Genomic DNA, 20492 nt, shown 5'->3' with positions numbered 1-20492 from the left:
CAAAGTTTTCTGTACTTTTAGGTATTAATTAGAAAATGTCAATTTTCTCCAGACTTTATATAGACTTTCCAAGGAAGAGCACTCTATCAACATCTCTATGATGTGGCAAAGAAGTTTACTGTGCTTTGTGGGATCTTGTCCTGCTGAAGAGAGACAACAGCTGGATTTCTAGAGAATATAAAAAGTAGATGGTTTGGCAGGTGTTTAAGGAAATAAAAATTTTAAAAAGGCTGTTTGTATAAAACCAGTGTAAAAGTCAGGCAACTTGCCTGATAATGCTGGTCCTTTTCCATAACCACTCATCAGGTGGCACGTTGCCTTTGTAATATTGTCTCCTTCACATTTTCTCATCAATTTAGCGGTTTTCAGCAGAATAAAAATGCTAATTCAATTATAGCTGACGTATTGTGGCCCTTGATCTTCCCTGAGTTGTGACTGGATTTTCCTTTTCATTGAAAATAAAATAAGTTCTGAATCATGTTTACAATTTTACATCAAATAAAAATTTCCATCCCCCCTCTTATTTTAACAGAACAGTCATTAGATTTATTTGTCATTCATGATGAGCTAAAGAGAGAATTTTGATTGTATAAATCAGTGGGAGTTTACTGAATTACTAGCCTGATTTAACAAACAATCAACATAAATGGCTTAAATATATTAGAAATAAATGGCCGTATCTTTTTTCTATAATTTTTCAAAAGTACCAAAGCATATATGTTTCCTTTTATTTTAGAGTCTCCCTGAACTGTAGCCATTGTTTCTAGACTGCCATTTTCAACCCTTTTCTTTCTGTGAGGATGAGAAGGAGGAATACTCATGGCTGTGGTGAGAGAGCTTTGTCTCTCTCTGCCTCTTTCTGTCTCTTTTTCCAATAGTGCATTTGTTTTACAGTTATTGATTTATTTACCAATACTGAAATTTGAATTTTTTAATTGACAAATAAAAATTGTATATGTTTATTGTGTAAAACATGACATTTTGAAATATGTATACATCGTAGAAAGGCTAAATTGAACTTATTAACATGTACATTACCTCACATAGTTAACATTGTTTTGTGGTGAGAATGCTTAAAATGTATTCTCTTAATGATTTTCAAGAATACACTATATTGTTATTAACTATAGTAACCATGTTATGCAAAAGAGCTCTTGAATTTATTCCTCTCATAAAACCAACAAATAGCAATTCTGCAACCAAATATATATTAAACCATATATAACTGTAGAAATGTAACAGTTGATCTGTCTAGCAACTGAGTAGAGGCACACTATTTACATAACATTCAAATGGTGTGAGTTTGAGTAGGTATCCTAAGACTAAATTTTATTAAGTGAAATTCTGTCATTGCACTACCTTCCTATAGTCAGTATGTTCTAGGCCTGCCTTTCCAATGGTCTTTCAAAAGGCAGTCAAGACACACTGCAATTGTGTAAATGAAAAATTGCATTTACATCCCCTCAGAATAAATTATTCTAGTTTTAAATCATAAAATGTTTGATTATTTTAGAACCTTTTAAAAAAATTGGTATTCTAAGTATGTTTTTTTCCCAAAAATAAAATACAGAAACACAGAAATTACTTCTAAGCCATAATATATATTCAATCAAGTAAAAATCAGATAATTACATCCTAAATTATACAACGCTAATATAATTAGCAGGTTCCATTGTAGAAAGATATAATAAATTTGGAAATTCCATAAAATGAAGAAAAATGTTTTAAGGTAAAGGGAGAGGGAGTTTAAAATAGGGATTTCCAAATATGGGCTTAAATTTTTATTTTTGTTATTTGAATAGTTGAATTAGAGAATAAAAATCAGGGACTATGTTCCTTGTATGGTTTTAATCATTGCCACAAAGTATGTTTTTTTACTCTATTCAGAAACTTTGTGAAATTTTAAAAAAAATTAAGAAAAAACTGGTTTATAGACTGTTTATAGAAAAATTGATACTAACATATTAAAATACTATAAATTTTCAATAGTGATGTCTGTACTGTAAAGAGCTAAAAAAATGACTTTACTCAGTTCCATCTAGATTTGTCTCAGGGTCATAGTTATAAACAGTTAAATACACCAAAGAGTCTGCACCTCATTTTTTAGAGCATTCAAATATTAAGTTTTCGTTTTATCCAAAACTTAGAGATGAAAAGTCTTATCCCATTTTTAGCATGTTTTCATTAAACAGATGAATATCATCTCACAATAGTACATAGAAAATTTCCTATAAATAAAAATTCTGATATACTTTGTCAACATTTGTAGTCTATAAGATAATTTAAAAGAAACATTGTAAAAGTTGTATAAGCTAAATTACATACATTTTTATATTATTTGTGCAGGCTGCCTTAGAAGAAGAATGGCTAGCATCAGATTCCACCCGCTTCCCTTCACAAACACTGCTTCTTTCAAACCAGCTGCACTGGCCAAAGGTAACATGTCATGGAAACTTCTGAGTCCTCGATCTTTGCTCGTTTCTAAAGGTTATGCTATGTTGCAGTGATTAATAATACAATTTATTGACTTGAAAAACATAATTACTTTTAGAAGCCTCTGACTTCCTCCTCATCCCCAGATGTAATTTTTCATGTAGGTTTTCTTTCATTTGCTGCTTTTTTTCTTTATTTTGGATTTCTTTCAACACTTTATTTCACAGTAGCAAAAGAAAAAAAAAATGATATGCTTCAGCTGCATATTTGGCAGTAGACTAAAATCACTAGTTGACGGCACTTTAAAAATACAAAAATATGCATTAAGAGGGCAACAGCTGAAGATTTTCAGTCAGAGGTCAATGGACTGTAATATCTGTTATTTATTTGATAATCTTTGAAGTTTTAGTTTTCTGAGATTTTTTAAGATCTTTACAATCAATCATTTTCTATATGAGAGCTATCCCAAAAAGCATAGTTTCCACCACTACAACAAAGGACATGTATAATATATTCCATAAATTTCATTTTATTATAACTTTTAATTTTATAATGAGTTTCCCTTAGGAGGCTATTTGGTAATATGCACGTAAAGTAATACAAAATAAGTGCTAGGATTTTAAAATTTACTTAACACTTACTTACTTTTTTTAATGAAAAGATTCCTGGAAACTTAAAATGGGATGATACTTCATTTAATTTACCAAGTAATCCAGCTCAAGCATGGTTATGTAATGACAAAGAAAATTTGTCTTCTTCAGAACACACACAATTTAGTGGCAGGTAAGCTGAACTACTGTTTTAGAGAATCAATCTGTGAATAACAACAGTATTACGTATCTTACAAAAGTAGTACAATTATAAAACTAGATGTGAATGTACTTGTTTAGAAAATGGAACATTTAGTACTAAAAACATCATGGTCATGAAGATTTTTCAGTGTAAGCAAAATGAATGAAGTAGGTACATTAAAGCAACTACAAAATGTATATGTCAGAGAAATAATGTAATTATTGTAAACAAGTGGATCTTTAAATACTGCTATATTAGTATTAATTAATTAATTAATCTGCTATAGGTACAGATAATAATTAGACTAAAAATTCCAGTGCTGCATTACTTTTGACAAAGAGATTAAAATATGCTTCAAGTAATTGAAATGTAAACATTTTAAATTAATGGCAGACTTTTATTGCCTTTCAAGATAATGTTTTTTGCTAACTTAGGTTTTGTTTCCAAGTTTGAGACAACATAAACAGCTTGTAGTTTTAAAAAGTGCTGATGTACTTACGTTGATTCAGTTAAAAGTGGTTTTTTTCTATTGCCAGATCAGAAAATAGAACTTCTTCCTGGACACCTGAATCAAAGACCAGTAGAAAGAGTTTGCTAAAATCTGAAAAAGAAAAAAAAATTTCAGAAGAATGGTATGTAGTCAATTTGACGCTAATAAATTAAAAAATTGAGAGACTGCTAAATGTCCAAGACAGATACTTTTCAAGATTTTAAGAATACTTACATCAGTTTTTAAGAAACTATCCATCTGATTAATTTAGTTTCTTAAATGGGAATTCACATTTATTTTAGTATGCTATACTGCATGTCTATATGTATATGCATATCTAAATATGATCCGGATATTTATTTTACTTTACTATATTTAATCTTTTAATAGGGGCTTTAAGGACATTTCTACTGCTCAGCAAATGTTGAAGAGGGCACAGAAAATGAAATCAAAGAAACTAAAGAAAAAAATAGGTGAGTAGTTAGTGCTCTTTGAATAATAACTGTGTATGCAAAATAGAAGATAATTCCTTTAAAATATATTTTATAAATTATGTTTAATAAGAAAGTAATGAATTCACAGATGACTATCTCTAAGATAATTACTCCGAAAAAATAAACTTAAGAGAAAATTATGCTATACCATTGAATGACTTATACTCTTAAACACTATTTTTACTTTTTTCACCTCTTTCTTATATACTTTGCTATTGATTGTTCTATCTATTGTGTACTGAGAATTATAAGTTGTTTTAAAACAGATTCATTTTGGGAAACGTTGACTCTATAAAGAGTATCTGCTTCACTCCTTATTCTTTTGTGTGCTTTTACATTGCTTGATTATTCAATAAATTATACAAATTTATCAGTTCCGTGGATTTTAGCTATAAAGACTTCATTCACAACTTGGAATCTTGGAAAAGCAAAGTTTATATATTTTATGATTTTGTAGGACTTGGGAAATGTTTTAAAGCATATTTTATTCTATCCCACTTATGAATACTCTTTAAATCATTTATTTTTCTTTGAATACCTCTGTTTTAGTATAATTACTGAATACATGGAGTCAGAGAAGAAATATCAGGATCTTATATGTTTAATTAAAACTATTTAAAATAATTGCATATAACTTTTTATTTATAACTAAATATTTACTCATTTAAATATAAGAACATGGTTATTTGTATTGGTTTTGCATTTCTTTTGTACATCAGTTTTTTTTTAAGTTCTTATTGTTAGTAAGAAGTTTCCATAAAAGACTTGTTACTCATGAGCAGTGCAATAAATGTACACTTTTCCTATAGATCTAGCTTACAGAATCATATGAAAAAGTATTTCATAAAACTATTTTTATCTTTTTCTATTAATTATATTTTAATTATAATTCAGTACATTCTAAGACCCAGATATAAATATAAAATTTTAAAACAAGTAAATATTGCAAAAGTGCTTTTGATTTTCAAGGAATAACTGATACTTATTCGCACATCACTTCACTTACTAGCCATTGATAAATTACTGGTGATTTATTTTTGTATTCAGAAGTGTTCAACTTGTGTATCTTATTGCTATATTATTCGTATCTTAATTTTTTACCTTTTTGTGATAACTTATTTTTATTGAGTAGTAATTTTTCCAGATTTAAAACATTAACATTTCAAGCATTTTTAAAGAAAATACAAACACTGAGCTTTTTAATTTGTTTGTACCTCCCACACTCTCATTTTGTAAACTCCTATTAAGTTCATCAGGCTTCTCTGAACTGAATGCTGTGTGGTGGTTACCCAGTGAAATAGTAACTACAAACTCTTAACGATACTGAGGCTCTCAGTTCTCTCGATATTGAATCTAGTAGTGTAAATCAGGTAGTTTGATAAACTCTATTATTGCTTTGATCATCTTCAGCAGTATCAGAAACATTCTTTAAACAACATTTTGAGAATAATAACAATTTCTGAAACTCCTGGGGCAAGTTCAAATATCAGAGGTGGCTTAAGAACTGATTCAGCCAATATTCAATAAATAATTATGACATAACTGTATTCAAGGAATTTTGCTAGGCCCACTTTTAAAAGTATTTGTAGCTTTTACAATAAATAGCCTCCAGTAGTGAAAGTAGAGGAAAAGCTTAGCTTGTCAGACTTGCCATACGATTCTGTCTTTGGAAAATATACAGGTCTTTCTTGCCAACTCTTTTAATTGAGGGTTGGGGGAGAGAACATTTTTGATAAAGCAGCATAGCAAGTGTTTTAGCAAAGAATTCAGCAAGGAATATATGCTAGTACATAAAAATCCTTGTTTTAATGGCCATGACTAGAGATAATTATCAGGCAAAAATTAAACCTTTTTTTTATCAGTCACAAGGGGGCATGGCAGGGTAACAAATGAAAGAGGATAACCAGACGTCCAGCTTAATGACCACGTCTTTAACTTAACATTTTGGGTTAGGTTAAAATCCTAAATGGCAATTGTATAATATTTATGGAGATTATTACTCTAATAACATGATTATAATCCAAATTGCACTCTTATTACTGTGTAAGGTTTCGTATCTCTATGTATCACTTTTGTTTTGCTTTTTTAAATCAATATATTAATGAAACTAAACATTTTGTTTAAAACATGAATGCTGAAATGTAAAATTTACTGATAAGTTTTATATTCTCCTCACTTTTTTTCATTCTATTCTTTGTTCACAACAGATATACAGATTAGAAACATTAAAGGGAGGATTAATAGTGAAAAGCTTGAAAAAGAAAATCTGAGAGATTTTTTCTAATTATCACATTTTGTCTATCTTCTGTTCAGTTGATGATGTAGCACTTATTTCATTTTGTATCTGTGAATAAATTATTTAAGATTCTGTGCCTCAGGTTTTCTTCTTATAGAACAAAAAATGTTTAATACTTTTTCCAGTTTTATAATTAAATCGATCTGTGATATACCATTAACTTACTTGCATCTGTCTCAAATAATGACCATAATTTAAAATTTTTACTCACTAATGAGCTAAAACAATGTTTTAAATGTCTAAATTTGGTTAAACACTTAAAGATTTACTAGTAATTTTTAAATATACTTGGAGATATATATCCTACATAGACAACTTGCCAACTTGAAATTTTTAAGCCACTAGAGGGCAACATCGTCTATAAAACTGCTGTGACACTAACTAGATCTATTGGGGTGGCGAGCATGGCAGGAGGGGTGTCAGAGAATAGGAATGATTATTGTAATAAATTATGTCAGAATAGGAACAATTAATGTAATAAATTATGTCCTAGTAATCCTCAAGGAAATGGAGCATAATTGCATGAAGTATGGTAGCTTTAGTTCAAATTTCTGCCACAGAAAACCTTAGAGCACTCAGTAGCCAGCACTTCATATTTTCTGTTTGTATTTTATACATATTTTTATCAGTTAAGGGATATGAGTCAAAATATTTTATTTATTTAAGATTATTTAATTTAAGAAAATTAAAATACAGCAAAAAGCAGAGGGTCAATTAATTTAAGAAAGTAGAATGTAATGGAATCAGTTGCAGAGAGAGGGAAGAATACTTACGAGGAGGATCATTAATGAAGAGGCAAGAAACTGAGGAAAGATGTGGTATGGACAGCTACTAGGGGAGACTTAGTATTGATGACTTCTATTGGTATAAGTGAGGCCATCTGATTAAAACCGGAGGAGGTTGGATAAGGAAGAGAAGGAATTGATTGGAAGCCACAGGGTAAAATCTAAAATTGTGAGGAGCTGTCATCACTTATACAGTTTATGTTTGGGTTATGGTGGTTGTTTTTCCTAGTGAGTAATTGCTTTTAAACTCTTGATTGGCATAAACTTGAACCAATAATGACTGGTCTTGTGTTTCTGGGCTTTTTGTTTGTTTGTTTGTTTTTACTGTTGCTTCACGCACAGAAGCAGTTTCAGAATTTGGTGATCTGTGTTGAAATTTAGCAGATATCCAGGGAAGTGTAGAATTCAGAAATGCAGTGAAGAAGATCCTGTGTAAGGTGAGAGTTACTGGTTTATTGAAAATATGCAGGATCAATAATCTCACAGTACTGAGTGTAATTGGTAGCAAGACTGAGATGAGGTGGATGCAGAAAAGGAGTGGGTGTTTGGTTTTGATGTGGAGCACTCCTCAGAGTGCTCAGAGAGAATGGGGTCTGAGTATAGGGATTTTGGTGGAGAGTAGCTGGTAAGAGGTTTAAGGAACACAGGACGAATAAGTAACATGGATTTTCTGCCAGGAATTAAGCTAGCATTAAAAAAGACTAATGTTTTTCATGTCAAGTAAGCAATTCATGGGCTATAGCAAAGTAATCAGGTTGCAGAATGATAATAAATGTAAATAAAGAATGTTAAGGGGGAGGGACCAACAGGGAATAGTACAGGCAAAATTCCACCAAAATGAAGTTTATTCAAGATTTATTTTGTTTACCACATTAATTTCCAGAAAGATTTTACAAGAATTTTGATCAGATGTTACTGTGGTATGCTCTCAACAACAAAAAATTAATAATAAAATTAATCTGAATATTAAGATCCTTGAGGGCTGAAACACCCTTGACATCTCAGACCTACTACCACCATGCCTAGCACCTGGTAGATATTCAATGAATGTCAATTGACTCAAAAAAAAACTAGATAAAAGTCACTAATATACATTTTACAATATGTGTGTGCATTTTAGTCATGTAAATATATGCTTATATTTGGGCAAGTTTAAATTAGTAAATAGTACTCCTTATAAGATGATGAAATATTGCTAGTTATTCAAGCTTATTTTACAGCACTGCTATATTTGGCACCTGCAAAAAATGAGTAATAATAACCAGATATGTATGTAAGAAGAAAAATACTAAAATAAAACTGAGATAAATTAGAATTATAGAAATTAAAAGGTATTGTACAAGAAATTCAATAATATGGATACTCTAATGCTTAACTAAAATTACATTATTTAAATGAAATAATAAACTGTTAAGTATAGAGACACATGCATAATAGGGACATGGTTACTTACCTAGGGGTTTCTTGAAACATTTTTGAACATCAATTTAATACCTATTTACCCAACACTGGGCAAGTCATTGCTGGGAGATACAAAGATTACGTTTAAAAGGCAACATAGATCTGCTGTTGATTATCACAGGGGGTAGACTTAAGTGTACAAAACTGACTTTATAATGAATAAAAACGTGTCACAAGCTATAATGTTTACAATTGGCTTTTTTTTTTTAAAACTGGGTTGTGTTTTTATTTATTTATTCATTTTTTTTATTGAGATAAGAATACTGTCTTATTACCAGTGGTATTTTCAGGGACTATCAAAATCACGTGATTTTTTTTCTATCTAAAAGTACTATGTTTCTTATTTCTTATAATTATCCCTTTGCAATTTGAATTAATTCAAGATTAAATCCATTTATGCTGATGCAATCAGAATGTTTTAAAACAAAAAGATATTGATAATGTAGCACTCTTTATTGCTCTTGGGGAATAAAATTATTTTGAGTAAATTGAGCTAGATAACCTTTCTAAATATTTTATACATATTAAATTATTTGACCTTGATAACAGTATGAGGAAAGTATGGTTGTTTTATTATTTGGCTGAGAAAATGCCAAAGAACTTATAAAATATCCATAGCTTCTGTTCAGTGCACTGTGTTGAATGAAATGGAGCCAATTATGGTTCTATGTATTTTTATATATTGCAGTAAATTTTAAGAAGAATATAAATTTTTTTCTAAGAATATAAACTGGAAATATTTCATTGTTTATGTCGTAATCATGTCTATTAGCTGTTATTTGTTGAGACCCTACACTAATGTGTGCATGGGACTTGATGTTTTACACAAATGACCTCATTAATTTGTACAGTACTACTACTACTTCAAAGACAATATTACTTCTGTTGGACAGAGGAAGAGACAGAAAGTGAGAACAGTTTTTCCAGAATCATACAACTGGTAAAAGTTGGAACTGGGATCTAACCCAGGTCTGCTGAATTGTGATGTTGTCAGAAAATACATATATCAAATAAAAAGGCAAGAAGAGCAAGAGAGTAGAGAGATGGTTATAAGATACCAAACAGTTTGTAAGCCCGTGGTAACGTCTTTCCTCATTGATTAATGATTCTTTCACGTGTCATTTTTTTTGTCAATGACTTAGACGATATATAATACTTATTTTATGAAATATATAAACACAGATTTTTATTATTCTTACTGATAGTTCATATTGAATTAATAAGAAACATTTAATAACTATAACACCTGAGATTACATATATTAATACTTATGAAATGTACCTAAACATTGTCCGACATTTTCCCTAATGTTGAGAAATACAATCATTGTGAAAAATGTAAATCATACTTAGTAAAGACGAATTATTACTGGAAGACTAATGGAAATTGTCAGGTTGCTCATGCTGGAGAACAGCTATGCAAATACTATTTATTTTTTCTACTTTAGCATTTAATTAAAATATGTAATTTGGTATTTACAATGTTAAAAATCTTGTTTCTTAATTTAATATATCATGTATAGTCTACATTCACAATCTGTTTTTTGTAATATAATAGATCTTGAATATTCTTGGCTTTGAATATAAGGGGAAAATTTATACATCTTTGTTATCTGAAAATACATTAGGGCAAAAGAGAAACCACTATTTTAGGTGTTAAATTAATGAAATAACCTTTCCTACCTGTTTCTTATTCCGTTAGTTGTCTTGCTTCCATCTTTTATATCCCAGCTCCCCATACTTTAGATGGAAAAGTAGAGTATTTCTGTTATTTAAGTATTGGCTATCTTTTTAATCAGATAACCAATAATATGTACATAGTTGACTACCTTTCCATGTTATGAAGCTTAATATAAAACATCATCATCAATTTCATAGAGCTTTGTAGAGTGGATATTATTTTTTTAATACCACCATATAAGAAATATGTGGCCATTTAGAGAAGGAATCAACCAAAGATGAACTTTGCTCCTTTCCTGCTCATTTTGTCTAGATTCCACTGTGCGTCTATCCTTATTCAAAAACAATGAAAATAAAGTGTCTGTTCCAAAATCATCAAAGAAAGTACAGTCCAGAAGAGATGGTTACTTTGAAGGTATGGCTTAATAACAGATACATGGAGCGGTATAAAGATAAAGAAAGATTAAAAGAATTGTACTTACAATAAATTTTTATTTCTTAATGAATCATAAAGTATATATAAAAGGAATTATGGATAACATATACTTGAATAACTCAAAATATGGCTCTTAAAGCTGAAGTGCTAATTTAGTGTGCTGAAATATTGATATAGTAACTGAAAATTTATATCAATATTTACATAAATTTTAATTTTTTAAATTTATATATAAACATTTAATGCTGTATCATCAGTGACATTAATGTTATTTAAATTTTACAGTGACAGATATATTAACTTGTATCAGTGGAAATGATCACATGTTGAAATGATATTCTGTTTACTGCCAACTTACATAAATTGTATTAAGCCCTATAGATTATACTCAGGAATTTAAAATATTTTACAATATTTGAAGTTTGCCCAACTCACTGTTGGGTGAAGGATTTGCACATCTAGGCAGTGATAATTCTGATTATATCTCTGGTGTCAATATTCAGAACAAATATGAACTTAAATTATTAAACAGAAATATTTAAATGTAATAAAGCAGCAAGCATGATGCAAAACAGTGCAGCAAACATGACTTAAAATGTTTGCCATCTGCTTTCCTTTTAATACTAATGTTTTTTAGTTTTTATACTAAAAATTTATGCTAAATTTTAGTGTAAAAATTTATACTACAGTATAAAAAATTTATAGTATAGTATAAAAATAGTATAAAATTATACTAAATTTTTAGTATAAATTTTTATTTAATTTTACATTTTCATTTTAGTATATTTTTTCATAATTTAACCTGTATTTGGATAGCAATTTTAACAGAAAAGGAGAATCATATTTTAATGAAAAGGACCTATGAACATTTTCAATATTTTGTCTTCTATAAGATTTAAATAAATCTTAAAATTTAGGCATCTTAATAGCACGATTGAAAATGGAAACAATTTGATTTACATTTCTGTTTTGTAATGTCTCAAACTAAAGAAAAGTTTGGTAACCCCCAAATTTATACCATCCTAGAAATGCCTACTGAAGTATGTAGGGGTAGAAGTCATGGAGTCTAGAATTTTCCTTAAAGTAGATAGCAATAGTCCAGGCGCGGTGGCTCACACCTGTAATCCCAGCACTTTGGGAGGCCGAGGGGGGTGGATCACGAGGTCAGGAGATCGAGACCATCTTGGCTAACGCGGTGAAACCCCATCTCTACTAAAAATACAAAAAAATTAGCCGGGCTTGGCGGTGGGTGCCTGTAGTCCCAGCTACTCGGGAGACTGAGGCAGGAGAATGGCACGAATCTGGGAGGCGGAACTTGCAGTGAGCCAAGATCCAGCCACTGCACTCCAGCCTGGGTGACAGAGTGAGACTCCCTCTCAAACAACAGCAAAAAAAATTAGATAGTAATAAAACCATATATAGAAAGATAAATAAAGCAAGTATGGGAAATTATTGAAATTGTTGGACCAATAGATGATGATAGTATGTAGGGGTTTCCTTTCCATTCTTCTTTTATATTAAATATTTTCCATAGTAAAACATTTAAAAATTTTGGTGCCCATTATCCATGTCAAAACACAATATTATTTCAACAAATATTTATGGATTAATATTTTGATAGAATTAAAATATGTTCCCAATTTAAAATAAGGCTGGGATTTTAATCAGAGTGTATTTCATTGTTACAGTCTTAACTCTACCATTTCAGTCTTTTTTGAAAAAATGTAGAAATTCTGCTAAAATCAGTAACAATTCTATAGATATTGTTTGTTAAATAGGAATGTTGTTGCATTAGAAAAGAAATGCCTAGGAAGAAAGATGAGCAGGGTGTTTTCGTCCTTTAATTTAACATACATCTCAGACTCATAAAGAGAAATCTATCCTAATAGGTTCTCTTGCATTCTATCTTGTTCTATCAAATGTGAAGCTACATTACCATCTAGAATAGTATAATATGTATGTATGATATGTTTATTGAATTATGTACTGGTATAAAATATGCTAGAAATAGTTCAAAGTAGTGATAAAGTCAAAGTGGCCTATAGAATATAAAACATTTCCACGTAAGCTTTATGATGTGATGTTCTATGATTTTATTTTCTTTCCCCCATGTGAATTCTGTTTAGTTTGTTTGATTTTGGAACCAAGTAAAGTACATTTGGCATATCATTAATTTCACTGAATGAGTTTTATGTATTTACCAGATTTTCTAATGTACTATAGGTTTTTTTGTTGTTGTTGTTTGTTTAGGAATAGGCTTGGCAAAAACAGTTTTATATGGAAGATTTTTGTTAACAGTTAACATGTTTATTCTTGTCCCTTTTTTAAGGGGAAAAGAGTGAGGAAAAGTGAGGCAAAATCATTTGTTCATTGCTGGCCAAGTTGAACCCCATGTTGTCTTTAACTGCTACTCTGAAATTACTCACTTCAAAGAATCACAGATATTTCCTGATGCCACGGAGTGCAGCTTCCAATGAAATATCCCAACTAACCCCTACTGCCCAGTAGAGGGTGCCTCCTGAACCCAATTCTTTTAAGATACAACTGTCTTATGATAAAATGCACCCCTTTTAAAAGTACAAAACAATGAACTCTTCTATATTTACAGTTACATAATTATCACCAAATCTGATTTTAGAACATTGGAAGATCTTTTATTCCCTAAGAAAAAAAATCAAATAAAATTAGTGATTGGGCATCTGATGTCCCCCAGAAAAGTGAGGAAGATCAAAATTAAATTTTGCTGTAGGTTCATATTTAATAATTCCATGTGGAACAGTATCTCAGCACAATGGTATGCCAGCACTGTCTTATAATTTCCTCGGTTTTGTTGAAATTGGATCATACTGTAGAATTGCTTAACTATTGCTTTCCAAAATCCACATTTATTTTAGTAACACTGTATAAATTAAAAAAAAAAAACTAAATTACTTTCTATCTCCACTCTGCAATATTCACTATATGGGGTTTCCATGATTTTTCTAACAAATTTGATTTTTATTGTGGCTTTTTCTGAACATCCCCAGCAAAATCATTAGTAGCAAGAAAGCATGGTAGATATATCTCTGTTGGTCTATGATTAAAAGTATGCTTAAATTCAAGGAATAGTTGATAGTAAACATCAAATTATATTAAAATATAAGATAAAATACTATATCATTTTAACAGTCCACGTTTTACAGGATGTCCTTCTATTTTTTCTATATTCATGAAATGTTGACCATTTTTGTCCAGCTACCAGATTTAGATATTTAACCTAATCAAGTCTGAGGAGCCTTTGACCACTCCTCTCCCCAGGGTCACCTCATTTATGTGCCATGTTCCTTTGAGACAAGTCTGAGAGCCTGAACTCTTCGAAGATTTAACATTGGCTTATTTTATTTATTTGTTTATTTATATTTATTTTGAATCAGATGCCCGTCTTTGTTTATCTTTGTTATCAACCTGTAATACCTACTTGGGCTTCAATATCCTGTATTGTCTTAGAACTCAAAACCATTTGTTGGTTATTGCCTTGAAGATCTCCAGCCAAGTTTCTTTCTTTCTTTCTTTCTTTTTTTTTTCTGTTTTAATTGTTTAGTTTGGAGCTCTGGCATCATTTATATTCATCACTTGCATAAGAGCAAGCATAACTTAATGGACATTAGTGTAGATTCTGGAGTTAGTCCAACACAGTTTGAACCTTGACTTTATCGTTTATTAGCTGTGTGACCTTGGGGAGGTTATTTAACTTCTCTGTTTCTCATTATTTTTCATCTATGAAATTAGAGGCGAACAATACTTAGGCATGAGGAGTATTGTGAGAAGATTTTATTTGTGAGAAGCTTGGAACACACCATCTAAGTACATATTAAGTGCTCAAAATATAATCATTAGCAATAGTCATTTTAAAAGTATGTCATTCCTTGCTGTTCTTGTTTACAATTAGTTGTCTTTATTCCATTTATCATTAAGTACTGTGCTGAGAGTTTTACTTACGTTCTCTGATTGAATACTTTCAGAAACTTTGAGAAAGGTATTATAACTGTCAACATTTTACAGATGATAAAACTGTAGTATCGAGAGATTAATAGGTGACTTCACCAAGGTTTCTACACAGAAAACAAGTGACTGAAGGGAAATGGTAATAATTTATTTGACAAATAAAGCTAGCAAAATCAAAACAAAACACAAATGTTAGAGAAAAAAGATTACCAGGTAACCCTGAAATTTATACCACTTAGAATTAAAATACTTAGAAAAAAAGACTAATTATTAAAATAAGATAAAACTTTGAGAAAACCATAATCAATTTTGTTTTTTATTCCTTTCTCATAATTGCATTAATATAATTTAGGATATAATTTAGTGTCATCATGGTAATGAAGATTTCATTTGTGACCTGTAAGTAGCTGCTACCTTGGATAATGTTATTATTGATATTATTATGATAACCTAATATTAAATATCAAATCTATTAGATTCTTAGTAAAGAGTGACCATTTTAAAAATAATTCCAACTTTTATTTTAGATTCAGGGGTAACATGGGCAGTTTTGTTAAGCTGGTATATTGTGTGTGACACTGAGGTTTGGGTTACAAATGATCCCATCACCCAAGTAAAGAGCATAGTAACAAACAGGTAGTTTTTCAGCCCTTGCTTTCCTCCCTCTCTCCCCACTCTAGCAGCTCCCGCGGTCTATTGTTTCTATCTTGGCATACATGTGTACCCAATGTTTAGCTCCCACTTACAAGTGAGAATATGCGGTATTTGGTTTTCTGTTCCTGCGTTAATTGGCTTAAGATAATGGCCTCCATGTTGCTGGAAAGTACATGATTTCATACTTTTTAATTAATTAATTTGTTTATTTATTTATTGAGATGGAGTCTTGCTCTGTCACGCAGGCTCTAGTGTAGTGACGCTATCTCAGCTCACTGCAACCTCTGTCTCCCAGGTTCAAGCAATTCTCCTGCCTCATCCTCCCGAGTAGCTGGCATTACAGGCGCACGCCACCATGCCCGCCTTATTTATTTCATATTTCAGTAGAGACGGGGTTTCACCGTGTTGCCCAGGTTGGTCTCAAACTCCTGAGCTCAGGCAATCCGCCTGCCTTGGCTTCCCAAAGTACTAGGATTACAGGTGTGAGCCATGGCGCCCAGCCAATTTGATACATTTTTATGGCTTCATAGTATTCTGTGATGTATGTATTCCACATTTTCTTTATCCAATCCACTGTTGATGGGCACCCAGGTTGATTTCATGTCTTTGCTATTGTGACTAGTGCTGCGATGTACATACAAGTGCATGTCTTTTTGGTAGAATGATTTGTTTTCCTTAGGGTATATACCCAGTAATAGGATCGCTGTGTCGAATGGTAGTTCTGTTTTCAGTTATTTGAGAAATCTCCCACATTTTGAATCATGTTTTAATTTTCCAATATATGAGAACCTCCCTACACAGCCTATATTTTTGCTTCATTATTCCTATTTTTATTTATACATAAATTAAGTCACTTTCCTGCCCTCATCTACTGAAACTTCTAAATTTGCTACTTCTAAAGTCAATGCCAAGTTCAGACTTCTGGCTTTGGTCAGGGAAGGAAATCAGGCAAGCCAGGAAAAAAATTTAGTCTTGCCCAACAACCTCCTCAGGAATGCAGGTTTAGTCTTAGCTCCTCCATTGCCTAGGACAATTATACTTGATTTCAAGTCAGGTTTTCTTAATTCCCGGTCTGCTGCTGTCATCACTAACATGCTTCCTATTTGTTCTTTTATAAAATAGAAGATTTGCAGATAACTCATGGTTTTATAAACATATATTCAAATATTTTTGTATTAAATGTTTAAATATTGAATGTATTACGAAACCTATAACTTCTATAATTTTTACTCCAGAGCATTTCTTTTGTGATGCTTTTTACTTTAGAATTATAAACATTTTCTCCTCCTGACTTCTCCTTTTTAATGCCAGCTTAGAGAACAGTTTATTTTGTGTAGATTGCTTTAAAGTAGGTCTTGTATTTCCCTAGCTGTATATAGTACTTGCTAGTGGTGCCAATGACTAAGTATTAAGAGATGGCAGCATAAATGCCACAGGGCATATGCTGGCAACAAAATACCTGAAGGCATCTCCGTAAGAAGAGATGCTCATAATTTTATTCCACTGAGCAAGATTCAATAATTAGTCAAAATTATCATGGATACAAAGATCAATAAAATGTAATTTATCAGTATGTCAGTCTCCAACAAACATTACATTTTGAATTACTGTTTTCCTACTAAGTTTTGAGCTCCATGTATTTCTTTTATACCCCTAGCCCTTAGCACGGTGCCTAATGTATAATGGATGCTTAATAAATGTTTTTTGATGAATAAATGAAAAATACAAATGACCCTGGCATTAAACAGTTTTAAAATAGATGGAGTTACAATATGCTTATATACTGTTTTTTAACATGCAGTTTTCTTTACCAAATTGGACTCATTGTTCTATGCAATCCAGAAAAATCTCTTCGTTTGGCTAATTTGTATTATCTCAGGCATTTAATTTTTTAGGAAGACTTTTCTGATTCTAGTTTAGAACACCACTCACTGTGTTTCTATAATATCCTGAATAAACTTTTGTATGCCATACGTATTATTAGTCAGGGTTCTCTAGAGGAACAGAACTAATAGGATAGATGTATATATAAAGGGAATTTATTAAAAAGTATTGACTAACACGATCACAAAGTGAAGCCCCACAATAGGCCGTCTGCAAGCTGAGGAGCAAGGAAGCCAGCCTGAGTCTCAAAACTTCAAAAGTAGGGAAGCCAACAGTGCAGTCTTCAGTCTTTTACTGAAGGCCCAAGTGCCCCTTGCAAACCACTGGTGTAAGTCCAAGAGTCCAAAAGCTGAAGAACTTGGAGCCCAATGATCTAGGGCAGAAGACATCCAGCACGGGAGAAAAATGAAGGCTGGGAGACTTAGCAAGTCTCTCTTCCATCTTCTCCTGCCTACTTAATACAAGCCAAGCTGGCAGCTGATTAGATGGTGCCCACCCAGGTTGAAGGTGGGCCTGCCTTTCCCTGTTTACTGACTCAAATGTTAATCTCTTTTGGCAACACCCTCACAGACACAACCAGGAACAATACTTTGCATTCTTCTATCCAATCAAGTTGAAACTCAGTATTAACCATCACAAGTCCATCCCTTCTCAACTTGAACCCATTCACATCTCCTGACATCACATGTAATCTTCAAATAAAGACAATAATAAGGGCATAATAATGCCTAACCTAACGCAGCTAGCATTCATACAATCAGAAGTGCACTAATCCTTAACCTAAATGCTATTACATAACGTTAACAACACTTAAATCCTGACGTGAAGTCAATAAATTTTATGGCACATGATAAAGGAAAAAGAAAGGAAATAAAATGAAGATATTTTCTTAGTACAAGTGTATACATGAACAAACATGTTCTTAATAAAACAAGAAGAAAATACTCTTGACAATCACAGTCCTACTTCTAATACCCATCCCATTGCCTTCAGCAAGCACCTCAGCAGGTCATGGTTTTTCACCTGGAGGAGTGACCCAAACCTTCATTCCTGAAGGGGCTTGGCCATTTGTAGTCCTGGCTGGAGTGGGTTCCTGTAGTTTCCTATTGACCTTAATCACAGGGCATGGTAATACTAAGGGCCACCCTAAAGGATCTCCTGTCCCAAGCATTCCCACGCATACTCTTCCTTACCTCCATCATAAAATAGTAGACTTCATCTTGATAGTCTGGGCCAATCACCCCAGCCAACACTGCAACTGCCTTGTTAGCCTGTTGACTTAGAGGTAGGAGGAGCCCAAAATAGCCAGGTGGCAATATTAACTTCCAGTTTAATGAAATCATTGTTGTATCTCCTGGTGGCAGCATTCCTCCCTTTGGACCTAAGACCTCTAGGCCAACAGAATATAATGTCATAGGAACAGGAAGCAAAAATTTTGCTAGTGGGTCACTAGGGGTGATGGTGAGTGGTGCCACTTCTACTTCCGCCCCTTAATTCCCGGACCTGTGAATCCTGGCTATGGGAGGAACAGTACCACATGTTGGACACTGATTCAGGGCATACACAGCCTTCTGGAGAACTTTGCCCCTGGCCTGCAAAGTATTGTCACCTATTTTGTATTGTAATTGTGACTTTGAAAGGCCATTCCACCATTCTATCAATGGAATTGCTTCAGGATGATGGGGAATATGGTAAGACCAGTGAATTCCATGAGGATGAGCCCACTGCCACACTTCTTTAACTATAAAGTGTGTGCCTTGGTCAGAGGCAATACTGTGAGGAATACCATGGCAACAACACGTCATCAGTAGGGTAAAATTAACCTGTCTCACAACACCACTCACTATATTTCAATAGTATCCTGAGGAAATTATTATATACCATATAATATAATAGCCTCCTTAGTGTTGCTTATCATTTATCATTTGTACAAGGCACTGTTCTAAGTACTTTTTCTCTACTAATTAATGACATTCTCACAAGCAACTTTTGAGATAGAAGACAAAACTTCATTCCTTTTGGAAAAGATAGTGTCAGTAGAAATCTGCCTGCATTTGCAAGGAATAAAAGATAAAGTAGCAAAATCTTGTAATCTGATTTTTGCATGATTTTTTTTTAGTAGGGAGAGAGGAACATGGAGAAAGAGTCAGTAACAAAACTAAATAAAATTGAAATGTAAGTTGGAAGCCCTTAGATAATTGAAGATCAGGAGCTATGTTTTTATTTTTTTAATGTAATATGATAGCTCTTGATATAATTAAGTATCTAAAATCTTTTCATGGCCTCCTGTTGTCCTTGGAATGAAAGCTGGGCTTGATATTAATTATCATGGCCTACGGGGCTATAATTGTCAAGCCCTCTTTCTTTTCCTCAAGTATGATAAGCACTTCATTATTTTGTAGCTTTTGTATTTCATCCTCTTTCTGCCTAAACAGTACCCTTAGCATTTTACACAAATGGCTGTCTTATTGTTTAGTTTCACATTTATCCAGTGTGAGAACCTGTCCCTGTAACACTATTTCACGTAGCCCTTTCCTCTCTTACCAGCTCCTCTCTCTCATAACACCTGTCATTTTGTGGCATTTATTTGCTATTGTCTCATTCATTAATTTAAACTGCTTACTTGCTTATATATTGTGGCTCCAGCAATAGTATGGAAGGAGAGCCATGTCAGGATGGTTTATTCTTATATCCTCAGCACTTAGAGCAGTGCTAGTAGTATGTTGGCTCTCAATAAATATATGATTAAGAAAGAAAGTAAATGTATATGACATCTTATAATTAAAACTTCCTAAATATATTCTAGGCAGTATCACACCATTTAGTAATATAAGGTTTGAAATAAATTTCAATTTTCCACAGAAAAAAATCTGATTAGAGAATTTGGTCCACTGAAGCATAAAACAAACTATAACTTAAAAAAAAATTATTTATCTCTGGATAAGGTAGATTCAGGGAATGGCAATCTAAGATCTGAGAGCAACCTATTCAACTATTTTTTTTTATCCAAATCAATTATAAATAGCTTGTATTTTTTGTATTTCCCCCTAATTCTGCTATAATTGAATATTTTTGTTCTATTCCAAAGTATGTATTTGTATGTG

General features: G+C 32.0%; 1 protein-coding gene across 1 annotated transcript in view; it reads left to right on the top strand.

Moving 5' to 3' along the window:
- The window catches only part of LRRIQ1 (leucine-rich repeats and IQ motif containing 1), a 210788-nt gene that overhangs the window by 122329 nt on the left and 67967 nt on the right, over window positions 1-20492 (top strand). The window contains 5 exon segments of the mRNA XM_011988666.1: window positions 2347-2436; window positions 3095-3216; window positions 3762-3857; window positions 4106-4188; window positions 10744-10845. Coding sequence (XP_011844056.1) covers window positions 2347-2436; window positions 3095-3216; window positions 3762-3857; window positions 4106-4188; window positions 10744-10845 — 493 coding nt within the window.

Source organism: Mandrillus leucophaeus, unplaced genomic scaffold (assembly GCF_000951045.1).
Source record: "Mandrillus leucophaeus isolate KB7577 unplaced genomic scaffold, Mleu.le_1.0 Scaffold334, whole genome shotgun sequence".
NCBI lineage: Eukaryota > Metazoa > Chordata > Mammalia > Primates > Cercopithecidae > Mandrillus > Mandrillus leucophaeus.
The sequence above is the reverse complement of the archived record's forward strand: the minus strand, read 5'-3'. Positions and strand labels throughout refer to the sequence as shown.